Raw genomic sequence first — 21,750 nt, 5'->3', positions numbered from 1 at the left:
ACACATTCACAGAACAAATGCAGACACAGCACACGCAGATACGACGAAGGCCACAGAACACCAAATTAGTGACACAAAAGGAGCTTCATTTGGCTTTATTCAGCAGTCTAGCCAGAAGCAGGGTTCTTCAGAGAGCCACAGCCCATATTATCCCCATCTTTCATCTTTCAAAGGAGGGCACCCATACAGAAAGCTGCAACCCCTAGCACTTACCTGGCTGAGGTTGAGTGGCTGTGCTGCGCTGGTCCCCCCGCGTTGCGCTCGATAGCCTGTAGGGGTGATACAGCATCCAGATGACTGCCCACTCACTGAGGCCACTGGCTTGGTCTTACTGCTTAGGAGACCTAAAAAGGAGTCAGGGTTTAGTATCACTGAGCTAACATTAGTCAGTCCACATTTGCACGCAGTTTATGAGAGTTAAAGTCTCAAGTGTATCTTACTTTCTTAATTACATCTATACTGGAAGAGAAAGTTTATTATCTATTTCTTTTCTGTATTTCTAAACTTCACAAAGGATCCTCAAAAGGTTACTTGAATAAATATTATCTAATCACCTATTATATACAAGACACCACTGGAAATACAAACATAAGGATACCATCCCTACCTCCAGGGAGCATACCATGTAGGATGGGATTAAGTAAGTAACAAGATGACAATGTGAAGCTGATACATTGGTAATTTTTAGGATATTTAAATGTCAAAAGGCAAGATCCTATCCTATTGGGTACTTGCAGTCTTCACATTTCATTTGAATGCATTTTTTTTTCCTTTCTATGTTTCCCAGTAGGCAAATTGAAGCACTGAATTCTCATTTACTTCTGAGAGTCTGTATTCTTTGGGCCTAAAAGGGGGCAGAGGTCCTAGTAGAATACTCAGTAGCCTGGTATCAGGAAGTTCTACCTTATATTCTTTTTTAAAAATATTTTTATTAGTTATTGATGGACCTTTATTTATTTATTTGTTTTATATGTGGTGCTGAGAATCGAACCCAGTGCCTCATACATGCTAGGCAAGTGCTCTACCACTGATCTAAAACCCCAGCCCTCTTCCTTCAATGGGGGCAGTCTGAAGAGAACTAAACTGAGGCTTGAAATAATATCCTCAAATTAGAATCCCATTTGATTATGGCAGTAACTTAATCCTAAAAAAACACCATTTATACAAGTATAATACAGACGGCTATGCTGGTAACCAAAAATTAATCCTCCCCTTCACTGGCATAGAGTTGCCACTGATAAGCTGCTGCCTAGACAGACTATACTTATTAGGCCTCCCTGCATGTATCAGGGGCCCTAGGAGTGGTGTTCACTACTTCCAGGCTAAAGAGGTTAAGAAAGGAGGCTTGCCTCCTCTAAACTTCGTTTCTCCTTTTGATTGATGCTGAGTGTTGCAGGGTTCTGTGGTCCTTAACTCACTATAGGCCAACCAGAAACACTTGCACTGGGAAGTGACATGAGTAAAAAAGTATACTATCATGTTAAACACGGAATTTTGGGATTTGTTACTGCAGCTCAACTAACACAATAACTGAATCAGAGAGCCTAAGTTCCAGTATCTAACAGAGCAAAAAAGATAAGCGATTAGGCTAATAATAAAACCAACAAAAGCATCACTACTGTGACATTAGGTCAGAACAAAAATCTAAAGGACATATGTTTTCCAAAACACTTTTTTGGTCATAGTCAATATTATCAAGTCTTGTCCTCTTCTAGATTGCCATATTCAAACTATCTTTGACAAATCTAATTGCCTGCTCATTCTTCCTGCCATACAATATAAGTCTTGTCTACTTCCTACCATCAGTGGTGAATGTGTTTAAGAAACTAAAATGACACTAAATACAATCTCATTTTTATATTATTCCAAGTAAAACAAATCCTGGAAGATAACTGATGGCAAAAATTAATTTCAGATCATAGAGAACTGATTTCTGAATTAAGTACTTTTTAAGAATATCTATTCCACTGGTCTGGACCATGGCATAAGTATATTATAACAAAATTCTAAGCATACACTGATTAGAGAAGAATTCATTTCTAGCTGTGAAGATATCACCTACCTGAGGCCTGTGTTGCTACAGTGCAGTCACCAGGCTGAGTTTTCATTGGAGGTACAATGATGGTACGGGTGCCAGTGCCATCTGCCACAACTCTACCAGGCCCCTCCAGCAGCGGCCCACTATTGCCCCGAAGAGCACTCAGGGTATCAGTGGAATATGGGCTGCTCAAGGAGGAGTCAGAGTCTGGAGAATCATTGACAGTGACATAACTGATGACATTAGATCTCGGCTTCAGGCCAGAGCTGAGGAAAAGAAAATATGTGAAAATTCAACTGCCCTTTTAAGCAATATGCCTTACATGGTCTCTCATTCTTTCATGAGAACAATTATAATAGTAATGATAACAGCAATAGCAAACTTCTAAGTGCTTACTATCATGCACTATTTCTTATGTACTATGTGCATCTCGCTGAGTCCTTACAATAATCCTATAAAGTAGTTACTATTATCCCCATCTTTTTTTTTTAATTTTTTAGTTGTAGTTGGACACAATACCTTTAGTTTTCATTTGTTTTTATGTGGTGCTGAGGATTGAACCCAAGCCCTGTATGTTCTAGGCAAGCACACTACCGCTGAGCAATAGCCACAGCCCATATTATCCCCATCTTTCAGATGAAGAAACTGAGGCAGGGGGAGATTAAGGAACTCATTCAAGGTCACATAAAGAACATATGACATTTCATCTCATAATGGTTGGAGATTTTATGCAAATTTTTTGCAAAACAGTGGGGTACAACTATTATTTGAAGCTTCCTTTTTAAAAAAAATGCACTGGTATTACTTAAAAATCATTCTCTTTGGTGCAAGTTTAGGATGCATGGAATACTCATAAATATATGCTAATGTGGTGGCGAAAATTATGCAGTAAAATAATAAAATATGGTAAATGGTAAAGACAGAAACTCAGACTCAAGGCAAAAATGACTCCAGAGTTCACACCTACTCCATGTTGCCTCTTAGTCATTCTCATGCACAGTTATTTCAACAATATTCTTCAAACACCACTTTTTTTCCTAACACCTCTACAGAGTATAAATGGTTCCTTACTATCCTAGTCAAACTTCTCACTATACTTTTTTTAAAAAAGATTCCTTTGCTGATTCCTCCCTTACTGTTACAGATTAGATCTGGAATATTCTCCCCAAAAGACTCATGTATTAAAGACTTGGTCTCCAATGCAGCAGTGTTCAGGTGGGGCTTTTGGGAAATGATTGGAAGGTGGTAGAAACTTTGGAGGTGGACACCTAGTTAGAGAAAGTGGATCACTGGGGGGATACTTTGTTGAACCTCTCTCTTGTTCTGCTTTGCTCCACCATACCCTTCTACCACGATGTATTATACTGCCTCACTACAGGACCAGAAATAATGAAGCCAGCTGACAATGAACAAAACCTCTGACACTATAAGCCAAAATAAATCTTCCCTACTTTTGTTTTTCTTGAGTATTTTCTCACAGTGATAAAAAGATAACTAACACACTAACTTTAACTTTACCTTATTTTTTAATAAGACTGGGTCCAGTCAAAGCAATCAGGCTGATTATAACTCATACATAACTTTTGCTATTAGTACACCACTTTCCCTCACTGGAAAGTATACTTTTTCTCTTTCCTAAATCAATTCAATGACACCTTTCAAATCCCTATCTTACAATAGCTCTTTTGAACTAAGAGACTCTAAATTCTTTCTAAATTTACTCTTTCAAATTAATTTAAATTTTACGTTTGTATGACTCTGTAAAGTCTCTGAAGTTTCTTTCCTGTGTGAATCCTAATTTCTCAGGTGAAAGCAGGATTATTCCCTCTTCTATATGCCTAACACCAAAAGCCCAATGAAGAATATAATACAGAAGAATCAAGGCAATCAACTATGCTCACACTGAGAGAGAGGTATGTATCATAGTTCTTAAACTTACCTACGTCCTTTCAGTAAACTGCCTAGTTAAGAACTTGAACTGAGGTGCTAGGATAGGAGGAAATATCCTGGTATTTAAATTCTTCAGCTTTCAGACCACATAGCAGAGGGCAAAAGAAAGGCAAGCCCTACCAACACTGTACCTCTTAAAAAGAGGTCTGTTCAGATTAGGAAACTGAACAAATTTCAAGTATCTCTTATCTACCTACTCATTCTAATTAACTGTTCATACATTCAGAAGTATGGTATCTATTTTCAGATTATAAACCTCCCTGAGGACAGCAGTCCTGTCTGTGATATAATGTGCATTCCAAGCTAGAGTAGTCAAACTTTTTGATATAAATCTGTTCTCTTATATATCAGGAAGACTGATTTAACAGACAAGTGTGTCTAACATTAGGGAAAACTTAACAATGCTCAGTTATGGGAACTTAAGTGTTTTGGCTGACTCATCCAAGGTCACACTTCCAAAGCACCTTCTTTTGTCCTTTTTTTCATAGTCAAAACTGTACGCCATGCCTGAAGCCAACAGTCTAAGTCCAACAGAGCCAGGGAACCATTCATCTGTCTTACCTATTGGGCTTATATTTGTTGTCTTCTTCCTCATCAGTGTCACTACGGATAGTGATGACACTCACAGGAGGGCTGGGAGTATCTGGAATGATGATCGGCTGATGCTGATCTTGGACAGGGACTAGGGAATTATAAGATGTGGTACGGAGAGGACTGCTCCCAACCAAAGAATAAACTTGGGAAGGCAGAACATCCAGAGAGGATCTGCAGGGGAAATTCACAAGGAAAAACTGATCAATTCTTTTTTTTTTTTTTTAATAAATATTTTTTTTTAATTTGGAGATGGACACACAGTATCTTTATTTGTATGTGGTGCTGAGGATCAAACCCAGTGCCTTACACATACCAGGCAAGTACGCTACCACTGAGCTATAACCCCAGCCCTCAATTCTTGGTCCCCCTAATTGCACATTTTCTCCTGAGACTGCTTTCCAGATTACTTTTTGATTCCTTTTTACCTAACCATTAGGCTAACACACTTAACTATGTAAATTTTGTTTTACTTTGTTTTATAATACTGGGGATTCAACCTAGGGGCAGTCTATCACTGAGTTACATCCCCACTGAGTTAAATCCCTCTTTATTTTTTATTCCCAAGCTGGATGTGAATTTATAATCCTCCTATCTCAGTCTCCTGAGTAATTGGCATTACAGGTGTGCCCTATAACACCTGGCTTTAACTATGAAAGTTTTGGTGAAAAATTTAATACTCTGGCTAGAGTTTCCAGGGACAAGAATAGCAAAATACAAAAGAAATTTATTTTTGTGTGTGCCCTTTACCCTAGAGTTAAATTTCACTCTACAAAGTGGGCAAGAAAAATTTAAATATCATAAAAGTGGCCTGGATTTAAAGATGCAGAAGAGAGAAAGGATGATCATAACCAGGCACACACCTGGTGTGCATGTCCAGATGAAAATGTCAGCTCTTGCTCAATTTGGCAGGTACTGCTGCTCAGACCACAAGTATGTATACAACATCCCTACACTGGGCAATATGTCTCAAACTGGCATAGTTTTAACCATCAGCTCTAATGAAGACTTACTTAGAAGAGACTGAAGTAGACTGCTTATTCTTCTTTGAAGGGAGGGAACTGGATTGTTGTCTTACAACATGAGCAACACCAACATTCAGGGGCTGAGCAGTGGCCAATGTCACATGGTTAGTCAGCAAGGATGGCTGCTGCATGATAGTGCTGTACTGGTTACCATGAGAGTGGGCATTCCTAGACCAACAGAAAGAAACAGAAGACTGAATCCCAAAACCACTGAAAAATCAGAACCAAACAGTTATTAAAAGTGCTTAAGACAACTAAATACAACTGCATTTTAAAGTCAGGTACCTGGATTATAAAACTTGAGGATTTTAATATGTCATTTCTAATTACTTAAGACTGTTTTTTAAGTGCGGAATGAATGGTTCCTGATCTTAAAATCTATTATTTTATTATATTCAAAATTTACTTATAATTCCATCTCCTTGCTATTATGAAGTTTTTTTTTAAAAAAAACTTTTAATTTGTTCTAATTAGTTGCACATGACAGTAGTGAAGATTTTTTTTTTCTTTCTTTCTTTCTTTTAGGGTTTCATTTCAAATAGAGAAAAATGGAAGGTACTTGCCTCCAGTCTGCTAACTGCTGACCACTCCCCATGGACTCTGGAATCACCGCTGTGGGCTGGACAGAGTTGTGTAGTGCTACCCCAGGCAACTGTTGCCAAGTTGAAGGCAGGAGAATTTGTTGAGTTCCACCAGGCCAAGCTTGCTGTAAGGAAACACACAAAAAAACATCCAAACTTGACTCATTTTTGCCTTTTTCTTCTGATTTTTTTTTTGTTGTTTGTTTTTTGGTGTTTTTTTTTCTTTTTAGATTGAAATAATATTTTTGTATCTTAAAAAAGTTGCTTGTAGACTGTTAACTTGCAGTGATTAATAAAGAAAGTTCAGAAGGGCTCGTGGCTACAAGTCGTATGAAAAGCAAATAGAACATACTTTATTTTTGGCGGTGGGGGGGCCTACCTCCACAACCTAGCTAACAGGGTGCTAAAAAAAAATGAAGATCCCTGCAGTTAAGACTTCATATTATACTGGAGAGAAAATAAGTCTGAAAGTTCAGAGGTCAGCTCTGGTTAAATGTTGGAGCACCATTTTTGTAAAAATTGTAAAATATACATCCCTAGAAAGAATTTAGAAGACTCCCTTGGGATTAAAAAATAGAAATGCTAAAACTGGAGTGTGCCAATCAGATAAGACATCATGTCAATTCAACCCATAACACATAGAGCAGAATTGTTCCCTTTTTTTATTTAAAGGGTACTGCTTAGAAAAAGGAGCCAAATGTAGATGAACAAACATGCGTGGCATAAGCATAACACCATCATTTGTAGCCATGAGAGAATTAAAAATTAAAGCAGTAAAATATTTGAGAAATCCATGCAGAACACATTATATTGTTTTTAATAGTTGTCTAAATATATTTGCTTTATGTATCATTTATAGAATTATCCTTCAACATTAAAATTAATTACTATAAGAAAAATACATGAGTTCCAGTTTTTAACAAGCTATGTCACTTGCAAAAGACTGAGAATAAATATGTTTTCTGTACATCTTACAGAAATTCTGGCATTTTCTGAAAAAAAATGAGAACATATTTGGAAATTTCTTTTTTAAATTTGAATTCTGCAGTACAATTACCTACAATACTTGGGTACATATGGTTCTGTTTCATGAATTTCAAACTGCAAGGCCATCAACACCCTGTTTTAAAAATATTTCTGCAAGTAACAGATCCACTTGTTACAAGTACCGGTTCCAAACAAGAAGCCTTCAAAGCAGAGAAACTGCAAACACGTCTGCTACCATACGCAGAATTTAAAACAAAACAAAACAAAACAAAACAGAAAATAAGAGAAATATGTTAAGTCACACCATGCGTCTTTCCATAAGCCAACACCTGCACAAGACAAAGCATGTAGTTTAATACAAAGCAAGAAATAACATTCCAACGTGAGGCAGAAATCTGGCGCTCCAAGCGACGAACTGTTTTGACAGAGGAAGAACAAAAATATGCAAAGCTTAGCAAATGGCTAGTGCAAACTTAAGAAAAGCAGCAAAGGAGAAGTATCAACTAACATTCCCAATCGCAAAACTACAGGTGAGTGAGCTGAAAGCAGAAGCTTGGATTGACCAAGTTGGAAATATATCTGATTCCCTTTGCATTCAGGTTTTGTTTATGACAAAATTGATCTAGAAATGACAGAGACTTTTAAACTGGAAACTAAACAAGTTCCAACCAAATATGTTTCTGGAAGTGTTTTCACTCATGTAAGTATTTTAAAAAGAACAAAAAAAAATTTAAAGCTACTTTGAAAGATGAGAAATATCAGGATTTAAAAGTAGCAATCAGGTCTTCAAATGCTTACCTAATTTTAAATTTCAAATAATGAAATACTGGAAATTCTAACTCCCCCAAATAAACAAAAACAAAAAAACAAAAACCATCCAAAGATCACTCTGAAGGTTACTAATCCTGAAGTACACCTCAAAGTCCTGTTTGTTTTTCCTGTTTCTAAGCCTGACACTACTACAACTGCATCTATGAATTTTCCCCATGACTTTTAATAACAAAGATGTATTCACATAGTTTGTCAATTGTGTTTTCATTCTTGTATTAAACCTATTTGTAAAATAATTAATTTTTCTAAATACCCCTAAAAATGAATCCACTTTTAATTTCAATAAATCAAGTGATCTATAGGCACTTTCCAAAGGGAACATCCTTAAATGGAAGATAGAAGCTGCCACTGATCATGAGTGCCAAAAAGAGCTATCTTCACATGTTCATAGAAGGAAGGTTAATGTTAACTGATTAAGCAATCAATTCAGAGCATCTTAAGTATTTCTACATGCAGACATTTTAGAAGCTTCAAATAGCAAAAAAGGAAAAGAAGCTAACTTGCCAAGGAGTTCAAATTTTGGCCATCCAGGTACGTGTAGCAAAGCCCCACACTAAAGGCCATTTCCTTTATTCTCAAGGATCGAAGCATAAAAGGTAGGGCAGAAAACAGGTAATAGTGTTGAAGCTCTTCTGAAGCTATATCAAGAGCTTTGACCACACAGGGCTGGCAAAGAAGAATCAAACTGGCTCTGTATAGAGCCTCACTGAACATCAGAGTCAAACAGTGCTTCAGCAAATGTTGAGGAGGAAAACAATGAGACATTAAAGATGTAGCAAGAACACAGCCACAAGATGGCACATGCTTCCATGCCCTCTGCAAAGACTAAGCTAATTTTTTTTTTTTAATAAGAAAACCAGGAAAAAAAAAAAAAACAGAACAAAAACAAACAGGAAAAAATAAAAAAAGAAAGAAACCAAAGAAACTCCGTTAGTAACACAATCAAGTGAGGGGAATTACCAGTACAGCAGCAGTCTGTTCAACCAGCGCCGGCCGGCCGGCTGCGCAGCTCAGAGTAAAGGGCACCGCATACTGCGGTGTGATGGTGGCTACTTGAGGGTGGAGAGTTGCTACCATTAGTGGTGTACAGCTTCCCTGAAATGTAGATTAGGCAGGTGAGTGAAACAAACACCGAGGCAGGTTATCTGGATTCAGAAGGGTTCTTATTCCCCCCAAGTTATTACCAACAACCGTCATTTCAAATCACCTAAAATGCATGTTCAGAATATAACCTTTCCCCTTCAACTAGCAAAGCATCAGCCCATTTGGTCAAGTATCAATGGCATAAAGCAAAAAAGTGTAGAAATCTTTCTTGGGCCAGACTCAGATGATCAGTTCTAGGAAACAAAGGCATTTATCAAGAATTCTTCCTCCTGCTCACAATGTAGGGTTTTTAGATTTCAGAATTTTCTTTGTGTTATGAGTCATAAACATTTCCATATAGATTTTATAAAAATCTCAAAGTTGTTATACTGCATAAATACTTCATGGTTTTCTCAATCACCTTAGTTTTCTGTCCCATGGCAAATGTAATTTTCAAAGCACTGTACAACATGGTTAAACCCAAAGAATGAGAGAATATAATACTTGAAGAGGCATCCTGATGTGATTCAGCCTCTCAAATGATAAAATTCCAAGAGTAATAAGCAAAAGGAACACAAAAGGAACCTTATCTTTTGGAATCAAAACATTGCATGTGTACTATTATCTTTAAAATGCTATGGGAGAGAGGACTTCATCCCACAAAATTAGAGTAAACTTACTCAAATGACCACTTCTCAGTGTCTGGATACTAATCCTAGCGAGACACTGGAAGAATTGCAATAATGTTAGAAATGAGAATACAGTTCCATTATAGATGTTTCATTTTAAGACCACTGAATCATAACCAAGAAAGATCCTATATTACAAGCAAATACCATTTTCTAGGATGAAACACCTGATTCTCAGTAGTACTTCAGCAATACTGAGGTTCCACATTGCTCTGGTTTTTACCTGTGTAAGAACTCCTGACTGTATCTGTAGCGGCTGAGCAGCTGGCGCCTGGGGTACAATTGGCACAGCATTATCCATCCTCACAGGGAATCCAGAATGCTTTGTTGTTGCTTGCAGCCCAGCTAGTGAAAACAGTATCACAATGAAATTGCTTAGCTGGATCTGACAGTACTATTTGGGAAATTTTTGTTGTTTATTTTTTAGCTTTTCCACTACTTAGACTTTAGTTCTAGACATTTAAGACAAGGGAGTTTCATTCACAGAACTCTCAGGAATTAAAAATAAAAAAGTGGGGGAGAGAGGTGGAGAAGTGGTTCCCTTCAGGTTAAATTAATGCAAAGATGTGTGACACAGAAAGAGTGGTTTAAGGGAATTCTAATTGTTTTTAATGTTATAAAATTTAAAACCAATACTCATCCCATCCCCATCAATAGTACAGGCAAAAAAACAACCAATCACCCTTCAGTTAATACACTTTTTTTGTTCTTTTAATACACTGGGGTGGGACAGGGGGAGATTTTTAAGTATCTCTAAAATGATAATCTATTAAATGAGAAGACTTGATTACAGTTATAACTTTGGGTTAAACAAGAAAAATTATGAAACTCAGTAATTTTAAATCTAAGTTACCTTTTTACTAAGAATGCTTCAAGAATTTTTTCCCTCATTCCTCAAAAAATATAACCCAGTTCACAGTCTTACATTTTATCAGCCAACAAAAAATGAAGAAATTATGTCTAGGATAAAAGTATTTTAGATCCAACAGGGCGGCGGGCGCGGAGAGATCAAGTCTCTGACCTCTTCAGCTGCGCGGGCATAGGGAGTCGTAAACTGTCTAAATGCTGTTTGCTCAGGATCACTAGACAATGCTGAGCTGACGTGGATCTGAGGTGAACAGTTTGGGCCTCTCAGAACACACACCGAGCCCGGATCGGCTGCATTCAAGCTCCAGTTCGCCGGCTTCTCGTGACTCAGCACTAACAATCCCGCTGAAATAACTGGTCAGCCCCTCTCAACTTACAGAGGTAAAAGCCAACTGAGCCTTCATAGGCAGTGGCCACAGGATTGAAACGGGGCTTGGGAGAGACAGTCAGGACACACCCGTTGTATTGGTCACCCGGCAAAGGGAATGAACGGTCACCATTTGCATGGGATACCACCATGGCAGAGAACTGACGTCACCAGACTGCGGCAGAGGAGATAACTTCATTGAAACCAGCAGCGACAGGTGTGTAATCCCCTAGCCATCCCTCTCCACACAGCGGGGGAAACCTTGAGGGCCCCTCCCAGCTCTCCCATAAGGGCCCCTTCCAGCTCTCCCGTGAGCACGATAGCCAGACCGAGGGAATCAGGAGTGGCGTAGGACTCGCGGCCTGGCTACCGCTCCCACCAGTGCTGACAACTGAGGTCTCTTGCACCAGCTACCGGGGGTGTGGCTGCCAGAGGGCAAGCAAATTCGCTGGGGGTTCTCAGCCCCAAGCTCTACAAACTTAGAGTCTGAGGGAGGCAAACAGGGAGAGTGTGCCAGGCGTTCATGAAAACAGGGCTCCCAGGAGCAGCAGACCTGGCATGTAGCCAGTATTGTGGTGAGCGTCACAGGTGAGCGGTGCCTGGCTTGAGGAAACACAAGAGAAGGCCCTAGACACTCAGGATTGGAGACCCCCCAGTCTGGGAGGAAGAGCTGCTGCACAGTGATTGGTTCCCACCTATTGAGAGGAGAAGTTTGGCCCAGTGGGCACAGCTCCACCTACTGGAAGAGAAGTTAATCAAACTCTATGACTGCATTTATTATTATTATTATTATTATTGTTATTATTTATTTTTTTTAATTTGGGATTTTTCTTTCATTTTCATTTTTTTGTTGCTGTTCTTTAACTTTTTTTAATGTTTTTAATTTTTTTAAATTTTTTTATTTTATTATTATTTTTTAAATTTTTAATTTTTATTTTTTGTTATCATTATTATTTTTTTTTTTTAATTTTCTTTCTTTCATTATTTTCTATTTTTTTCTCTTTTGTCTTTTCATTTCTTTTCAATTTTCTTATTCCCCCTTCATTGAATTCTACCTGCCTACTCTTATTCTCTTTAGTGACTTCTTCCCTTCCCTTCTAATATCTTTCCTCCCAAACATCAAATAAATTTATAAGAGTAAACAGTAACTCAGCAGTCAAACAGAACAAGAAGTAACATGAGCAGCATAAAAAAGCAAGGAAGAAAAGGAGTACAAACAATGAAGGACAGCCTAAATATTCAGGAGGACCTAGAGTCATCAGAAAAATGGTCATATAAAGAACTCAAGGAATACCTTAGACAGATGGAATGGAACCTTAAAGAGGATATGAGACAGCAAATCCAAACAGTGAAAGAACACATTGAAAATGAATTACATAAACAGATAAAAGAAGAAGTTAAGCATCTTTATGAGGAGATAGAGATTATAAAAAAATCAAACAATAATTCTAGAAATGAAGGAAACGATAAACCAAATTAAAAACTCAATTGAGAGTATTACTAACAGATTGGAGCAAGTAGAAGCCAGAACGTCAGATAATGAAGACAAAATATATCATCTTGAAAAGAGTCTAGCCAACTCAGAATGGCTGGTAAAAAATCACGAGAAAAACATCCAAGAGATATGGGATAACATAAAAAAACAAACTTACGAGTCATCGGGATAGAGGAAGGTACAGAGATTCAAACCAAGGGAATGAGTAACCTGCTGAATGAAATAATTACAGAAAACATTCCAGAAATAAAAAAGGAAACGGATATATAAATCGTAGATGCATACAGGACACCGAGCACACAAAATCACAGTAGACCAACGCCAAGACACATTGTTATCAAGATATCCAATATACAGAGCAAAGAGAAAATATTAAAAGCTACAAGAGAAAGGAGGCAGATTACATTTAGGGATAAACCAATAAGGTTAACAACGGATTTTTCATCACAGACGCTGAAAGCGAGAAGATCCTGGAACAACGTATTTCAAACACTGAAAGATAATGGATGCCAACCAAGAATTCTGTATCCAGCAAAATTAAGCTTCAGGTACGACAACGAAATAAAAATCTTTCATGATAAACAAAAGCTAAAAGAATTTGCAGCCAGAAAACCAGCATTGCAAAGCGTCTTGAGCAAAACACTACATGAGGAAGAAACAAAAAACAACAACCAAAACCATCAGTGGGAAGTGCCTCGGTAATGACAGAGGGCGGGGGTGGGGAAAGCTAATCATGGAGAAACAAACGAAATTAAAAAAAAAAAAGATAAATAATCAAACATGGCTGGCAGTACAAACCATATATCAATAGTAACTAAACGTTAATGGCTTAAACTCTCCAATAAAGCGACATAGGCTGGTAACATGGATTTAAAAAACAAATCCAACATTATGTTGCCTCCAGGAGACACATCTGATTGGAAAAAACATACACAGGCTGAAGGTGAAAGGTTGGGAAAAAATATACCACGCACACGGTCCTCGTAAGCAAGCAGGGGTGGCCATCCTCATATCGAATAAAATCGACTTCAAGACTAAGTTAATCAAAAGGGATAAGGAAGGATATTATATACTGTTAAAAGGAACCATTCACCAACAAGACATAACAATTATCAATATTTATGCACCAAATAATGGTGCTGCGACATTCATAAAACAAATTCTCCTCAAGTTCAAGAATCAAATAGACCACAACACAATAATTATGGGTGAGTTCAACTCACCTCTCTCACCATTAGACAGATCCTCCAAACAAAAGTTGAATAAAGAAACTATAGAACTCAATATCACAATCAATAACTTAGACTTAATTGACATATATAGAATATATCAACCATCATCAAATGGATATACTTTTTTTCTCAGCAGCACATGGATCCTTCTCAAAAATAGACCATATATTATGCCATAGGGCAACCCTCAGTAAATATAAACGGGTGGAGATAATACTATGCATTTTATCTGATCATAATGGAATGAAACTGGAAATCAATGATAAAAGAAGGAAGGAAAAATCCTACATCACATGGAAAATGAACAATATGTTACTGAATGATCAATGGGTTACAGAAGACATAAAGGAGGAAATCAAAAAATTCTTAGAGATAAATGAAAATACAGACACAACATATAGGAATCTATGGGACACAATGAAAGCAGTTTTAAGAGGGAAATTCATCGCCTGGAGGTCATTCCTCAAAAAAAGGAAAAACCAACAAATAAATGAGCTCACACTTCATCTCAAAGCCCTAGAAAAGGAAGAGCAAAACAACAGCAAATGTAGCAGAAGGCAAGAAATAATTAAAATCAGAGCGGAAATCAACGAAATTGAAACAAAAGAAACTATTGAAAAAATTAACAAAACTAAAAGTTGGTTCTTCGAAAAAATAAATAAGATCGACAGACCCTTGGCCATGCTAACGAAGAGAAGAAGAGAGAGAACTCAAATTACTAACATACGAGATGAAAAGGGCAATATCACAACAGATGCTACAGAAATACAGAAGACAATTAGAAATTATTTTGAAAACCTATATTCCAATAAAATAGAAGATAGTGAAGACATCGATAAATTTCTTAAGTCATATGATTTGCCCAGACTGAGTCAGGAGGATACACACAATTTAAACAGATCAATATCAATGGATGAAATAGAAGAAGCAATCAAAAGACTACCAACCAAGGAAAGCCCAGGACCGGATGGGTATACAGTGGAGTTTTACAAAACCTTTAAAGAAGAATTAATACCAATACTTTTCAAGTTATTTCAGGAAATAAAAAAAGAGGGAGCTCTGCTAAATTCATTCTATGAGGCCAACATCACCCTGATTCCGAAACCAGACAAAGACACCTCAAAGAAAGAAAACTACAGACCAATATCTCTGATGAACCTGGATGCAAAAATCCTCAATAAAATTCTGGCGAATCGGATACAAAGGCACATCAAAGAAATTGTGCACCATGATCAAGTAGGATTCATCCCTGGGATACAAGGATGGTTCAATATACGGAAATCAATAAATGTTATTCACCACATCAATAGACTTAAAGATAAGAACCATATGATCATCTCGATAGACGCAGAAAAAGCATTCGACAAAGTACAGCATCCCTTTATGTTCAAAACATTAGAAAAACTAGAGATAACAGAACTTTCCTCGACATTGTAAAAGCTATCTATGCCAAGCCTCAGGCTAGTATCATTCTGAATGGAGAAAAATTGAAGGCATTCCCTCTAAAATCTGGAACAAGACAGGGATGCCCTCTATCACCACTTCTATTCAATATAGTTCTCGAAACACTGGCCAGAGCAATTAGACAGACGAAAGAAATTAAAGGCATAAAAATAGGAAAAGAAGATGACATGATTCTATACCTAGAAGACCCAAAAGGGTCTACAAAAAAACTACTAGAACTAATAAATGAATTCAGCGAAGTGGCAGGATATAAAATCAACACGCATAAATCAAAGGCATTTCTGTATATCAGTGACAAAACTTCTGAAACGGAAATGAGGAAAAACACTCCATTCACAATATCCTCAAAAAAAAAAAAATACTTGGGAATCAACCTAACAAAAGAGGTGAAATATTTATACAATGAAAACTACAGAACCCTAAAAAGAGAAGTAGAAGAAAATCTTAGAAGATGGAAAAATATACCCTGTTCATGGATAGGCAGAACTAACATCATCAAAATGGCGATATTACCAAAAGCTCTCTATAGGTTTAATGCAATGCCAATCAAAATCCCAACAGCATTTCTTATAGAAATAGATAAAGCAATCATGAAATTCATATGGAAAAATAAAAGACCCAGAATAGCAAAAGCAATTCTAAGCAGGAAGTGTGAATCAGGCGGTATAGCGATACCAGATTTCAAACTATATTACAGAGCAATAGTGACAAAAACAGCATGGTACTGGTACCAAAACAGGCGGGTGGACCAATGGTACATAATAGAGGACACACAGACTAATCCTCAAAGCTACAACTATCTTATATTTGCTAAAGGAGCTTAAAAGCATGCAATGGAGGAAGGATAGCATCTTCAACAAATGGTGTTGGGAAAACTGGAAATCCATATGCAACAAAATGAAACTGAATCCCCTCCTCTCACCATGCACAAAAGTTAACTCAAAGTGGATCAAGGAGCTAGATATCAAATCAGAGACTCTGCGTCTGATAGAAGAAAAAGTTGGCTCCGATCTACATATTGTGGGGTCGGGCTCCAAATTCCTTAATAGGACACCCATAGCACAAGAGTTAATAACAAGAATCAACAAATGGGACTTACTTAAACTGAAAAGTTTTTTCTCAGCAAGAGAAACAATAAGAGAGGTAAATAGGGAGCCTACATCATGGGAACAAATTTTTACTCCTCACACTTCAGATAGAGCCCTAATACCCAGAGTATACAAAGAACTCAAAAAATTAGACAACAAGACAACAAATAACCCAATCAACAAATGGGCCAAGGACCTGAACAGACACTTCTCAGAGGAGGACATACAATCAATCAACAAGTACATGAAAAAATGCTCACCATCTCTAGCAGTCAGAGAAATGCAAATCAAACCCACCCTAAGATACCATCTCACTCCAGTAAGATTGGCAGCCATTATGAAGTCAAACAACAACAAGTGCTGGCGAGGATGTGGGGAAAAGGGTACTCTTGTACACTGCTGGTAGGACTGCAAACTGGTGCGGCCAATTTGGAAAGCAGTATAAAGATTCCTGGGAAAGCTGGGAATGGAAACACCATTTGACCCAGCTATTGCCCTTCTCAGACTATTCCTGAAGACCTTAAAAGAGCGTACTACGGGGATACTGCCACATCGATGTTCATAGCAGCACAATTCACAATTGCTAGACTGTGGAACCAACCCAGATGCCCTTCAATAGATGAATGGATTTAAAAAGTGGAGTATTACGCAGCACTAAAAAATGACAAAATCATGGAATTTGCAGGGAAATGGATGGCACTAGAGCAGATTATGCTTAGTGAAGCTAGCCAATCCCTAAAAAACAAATACCAAATGTCTTCTTTGATATAATGAGAGCAACTAAGAACAGAGAAGGGAGGAAGAGCAGGAAGAAAAGATTAACATTAAACAGAGACATGAGGTGGGAGGGAAAGGGAGAGAAAAGGGGAATTGCATGGAAATGGAGGGAGACCCTCATTGTTATACAAAATTACATATAAGAGGTTGTGAGGGGAATGGGAAAATAAACAAGGAGAGAAATGAATTACAGTAGATGGGGTAGAGAGAAAAGATGGGAGGGGAGGGGAGGGAGGATAGTAGACCATAGGAAAGGTAGCAGAATACAACAGTTACTAATAGGGCATTATGTAAAAATGTGGATGTGTAACCGATATGATTCTGCAATCTGTATTTGGGGTAAAAATGGGAGTTCATAACCCACTTGAATCTAATGTATGAAATATGATATGTCAAGAGCTTTGTAATGTTTTGAACAACCAATAAAAAAAAGAAAAAAAAAAACAAAAAGGGAAACTACAGAATGGGAAAAAAATCTTTGCCAACTTCTCCTCAAATTAAAAAAAATATATATTTAAAAAAATAGACATTTTGGTTCGTGGAAACTTTCTTTTTATTTTAGAAATCTGCTCTTGTCATTGACAGTTTTTAAATATGATTCATTTGTGGCCAACTAGGAAAATCAAAAAGTCTTTGCTGCCATTAAAACACTGACCCCATCTTATATTTCTTCTTATTCTTTATGTTCTTCACACACATTCGGACTAGGGAAAGGGGCTCAAGATAGTTGTTGCTTCTTTACAAGCCTCAAAAAAGAGCCCTCAATGATTTCTTCTAAACCTAACCTAAACTTTCAATATAGAAATTTCAAGTTCCTATTATGCCTGATCCACTTATGCCTACAATGACAAACATTTTAATTAGAAGACTCCATCACTGACATTTTCTTGGTATCACCAACTACTTTCTCTTAACATTACTAAATTAGTCTCAAATAAGTATAACTCATAAACTATAATACTGCTATTTTCACCAAGTCAGTCTTCTAATTTTTCATCTCAGTAACTTAGAATATCCTAATGATAACCTTTTTTTAAAAAAATGATACTTATATAACAACAAAAAGTAACAAATTGAGATATCAAGAATAAAAGTTGCCAACCATGTTACTTCAGGTAAATAAGAAAGTCAAGCAACAAAATTTTTGTCTATAGTCCTAGGACACATGGCTAACTTCAATGGCCTCCTATATATAGTGGCAGGAACTGAAGAGGTAAAATTTAGGAGGAAATGTTCAGTATAGAAACTCATCTATGGCTCTCAGAGTAATAAAACAAAAGGGGACAAAAATTACAAAAGAATAGTTACCCCTAAGCAAAATGTGTATCTATTTTTGTCAACTGGAAGAATTTGTGGAATGTAATTTATAGTACTGACCTACAAATGTGACTCTGAGTATGAGATTGCTATAGTTATTTAGACTAAGCCACAACAGTGGAGGTAAATTAAAATTCTTGCTTCTTTCCTACACAAAATGGAAACAAAGAGTAACAAAAAGGCAATACTTTGGAAAGGTTATTCCTGAATCCTGATCTAGGAGGATTAGTGTTCTTTTCTTTTTTTTTTTTTAATGTTACTTTTATTTTAATAAATATGGTCCTTGAATATAAAAAAACATGGATATATGGAAAGAAGAGTAAAACTGTCTAACTGATGAGGGTCTTTCCTGCTCTAAGTATAGGCATCTTACAAAAGAATGGAAGGTGAAAGAAAAGTGGGCAAGCTAGACCAGAGGATTGGGGCAGAAATGAGCATATGGTGATGGCTGGCAAATCAACTGACACCTCTTTACAATGATATGAGTTTAAATACTGAAAGGCAAAATGGAATAACACTTCAAAATACCTATTATCATGAATTCCCTATCTGGGTTCAAATCATGGTTCTGTCATAAGTAGTTATATAAGACTGGGCAGATGAGGATTTCTCATTTATAAATTGAGAATAATGATATTACCTACCTCCTAGGATTGTTTGTGAGGATAAATTAAAACATAAAATCATCCAGAATATTAACTAGAATATGGTAATACATACCAGGTATCATTACACCGCCTGAATTTCAAAAATCCCTTTCATTTGAAAAATTTAAGTTTTCTCTATTAGCTCCTTATGTTATTTAGACTTCCTGGATAGAAAAAAAAAATTCCAAATCTTATACTTACCTAATTATACCAAAAAGGATTATCCCACTTTCCCCCTCTACCTCTTCAGTTTACGTTTTGTTTTATTAAAGGAATCTGAAAGTTCCTCTGCTTCAACTGTGATGTATCATCTGAGAGGAAGCAGTGAACTTTAGGGCCCCACATCTGAAAATTGTTCCAGTAAAACCCGCTTTGGAAAAGGCTGGGGAAGGGGTGGCTAATTATCTAAAGTTAGTAGAAGAATCACTCAGTATCTGACAACTCAAAGTACAGATTTGACTACTATGAAGCATATGTAGAAAGTAATTTGGTAAGTTAGGCTAAATTTGCATTTATGGATTTTGAATCTGCTCCTCCGCTCTCCCTGTGGTTTCTCCCTGGTTTACATAGCTATCACTCTCCTGTCCTCCCAGTAATCTGTCAGTCTCCCCCAGCCCCTCATTTCCTTCTGCTTGCTCCGACTCCGTCAGAAACCAAACAAACATAAAAGTCACAGTCAATAAAAAACTAAAAAGTAAAAAAGATAAAAATGCTACCTGCTTTTATGTAAAATGCTATGACAAGCCTGAATCCCGGTTTATTCCCACAGGGGACTAACACTGACTTTCTATTAAGAAAGTCATGCATGTCACCATGAAATATCTATAACATAACTAAGCCTTCTACATGGCTTATCCAACCAAAACAAACATTTCCTATATTTGAGGAAAAAAAGGAACTGGACAGACTGGATTATAGAACAACAATAAAAGAAAAAGAGAGAGAGAAGGCTGGGAATGTGAAACTTAACATCTTACTGTAACACATGGAGAAAGCCTCTTTCTTCAGCTATTTTGTTCCTGTTAACAGAACTTGCAGGAACAATATGATTCATAAACTGAAGCATATAATCTTAATGCCTCCCCACACAATAATTTCAGCTTGTAGAATTTTTCAGTTCAATAAATGATCTTTATTACTGATACAATTTAGGAAGTTTTTATATTCTTAACCATGATTTTTACATTTTAAAATAAAATAACCTTTTATTTGGGACATAATTTTATTTTATGATGGAATGATATAGAAAATTAGACTCAAGATACAGCAATTATGCTAAAAAAATTTTTTCCCCCAAGATGTGTATATTCTACATGTTGGGAGATACATGTTTATAAAAGATATTGATACAAGGTCTCAATGGGCAAAAAAATTGGTAACAGATACATCAATTAAAAAACATAAATTGAGTTTCTATAGTGTCAAATAGCATCATAAGTAGACAAATATAAAAAGAAAAATCACTTTTGTGATATTATCCAATTTCAGTTATCATTATCATCAGAAACAGAGTTTAAACTTATTAGAGATCAGAACTAAACGGCTAGATCTGCCTAACACAAGCAGGTCGGCTAAAATACCATACAACATAGTTTCCCCACTTACTTTGAAAAGCAGGTGGACATACTATAAATGTTTGTTGGAATGGATCCGTCTGTGTGCATATCTGAGTTGTTCCAGGCTGCAAGGAAACACCCTGCTGTGCAACTCCAGGAACTGGTGCAGCAGATGATGGGTACAAAGCTGACTGGTAGTTTAGTAATGAGACATCTGAATTAGCCAGAGAAAGAGTAGCAGCTGCTGCAGTAGAACTGGAAGCTAGAACACTGGCCTAAAAACAAAAGAATTATACTTATATACTGCTATAAAGTAGAGATAGATAACATTTATATATATATATACATATATATATATATATATATATATATATATGTATATATATATATAAAATCTATCCTGAAAAACCTAGAATAAAGTTTTAAAATGCAATGTTCATTATCTTTGAAATAACTCTGCTTAAGAAATTTTCCCAATCCCTAAAATTAAGGCATACTATATGGTCAAATAAGCAAAAAGACAACAAAAGAATAACAAGTAGTTATTCTTTGATCCTACAGATTATAGCTATCTAAACCTTAATTACCTCTGCATAAAAATTGCTAGATGGGAGATACCACTATACCTCATATTCCCTTCCATTTGGAATGTAGACCTAGTTAAGAAGCCGTGAAGCTTACAAACTTCTGAAACAAAAAATGCAAAAAATTCTGCAGGAAGTCACCCATGAAATGTGTGTGAACATTTTCAACACTGAAGGCAGTGATGGGGAAGGTCTGATGTTTGGGAGCTTAACATGGCAATTCCACTGTCAAGATGGCCTAATACAAATGAACTCCTTTCTCAGTTCTGCCCAGAAAGGTCCCATGTAGCACTGGAGAAGGGCATGACCCATTAGGAACCGAGCAGTCTACCTGCCCCCACCTCTATCCTGTTTTGGTGAAGAACTTTCTGTCGAATCCCTTTGATCTATTCCAATATAAATACAGCAAGCACAGGCTCCCTTCTTTGTTAGAAGATGCACCTGTCTGGTCAGCTTGGCCCAATGCTTCCCTAGCTCTGAAACTATTATTCTGTGGTCTGTGGTTATTTCATAGTACTACTTTCCTAGCTTTTATTTCTTAGCCAGCCCATCCCTCAGGAGGAGAACCTTTTCCCTTGCCC

General features: G+C 36.9%; 1 protein-coding gene across 2 annotated transcripts in view; it reads right to left on the bottom strand.

The window, feature by feature from the left end:
* Window positions 1-21,750, bottom strand: part of Hipk1 (homeodomain interacting protein kinase 1) — a 56,824-nt gene that overhangs the window by 3,428 nt on the left and 31,646 nt on the right. For both annotated transcript variants that reach the window (XM_026394101.2, XM_026394102.2), the window contains exons 8-15: window positions 20,635-20,860; window positions 9,999-10,120; window positions 8,964-9,098; window positions 6,168-6,310; window positions 5,593-5,772; window positions 4,550-4,753; window positions 2,063-2,304; window positions 214-344 (exon numbers count right to left, since the gene is read on the bottom strand). In XM_026394101.2, the coding sequence (XP_026249886.1) occupies window positions 214-344; window positions 2,063-2,304; window positions 4,550-4,753; window positions 5,593-5,772; window positions 6,168-6,310; window positions 8,964-9,098; window positions 9,999-10,120; window positions 20,635-20,860 (1,383 nt within the window). The remainder of the gene's footprint in view (window positions 1-213; window positions 345-2,062; window positions 2,305-4,549; window positions 4,754-5,592; window positions 5,773-6,167; window positions 6,311-8,963; window positions 9,099-9,998; window positions 10,121-20,634; window positions 20,861-21,750) is intronic.

Source organism: Urocitellus parryii, chromosome 11, assembly GCF_045843805.1.
Source record: "Urocitellus parryii isolate mUroPar1 chromosome 11, mUroPar1.hap1, whole genome shotgun sequence".
NCBI classification, from domain to species: domain Eukaryota; kingdom Metazoa; phylum Chordata; class Mammalia; order Rodentia; family Sciuridae; genus Urocitellus; species Urocitellus parryii.
The sequence above is the reverse complement of the archived record's forward strand: the minus strand, read 5'-3'. Positions and strand labels throughout refer to the sequence as shown.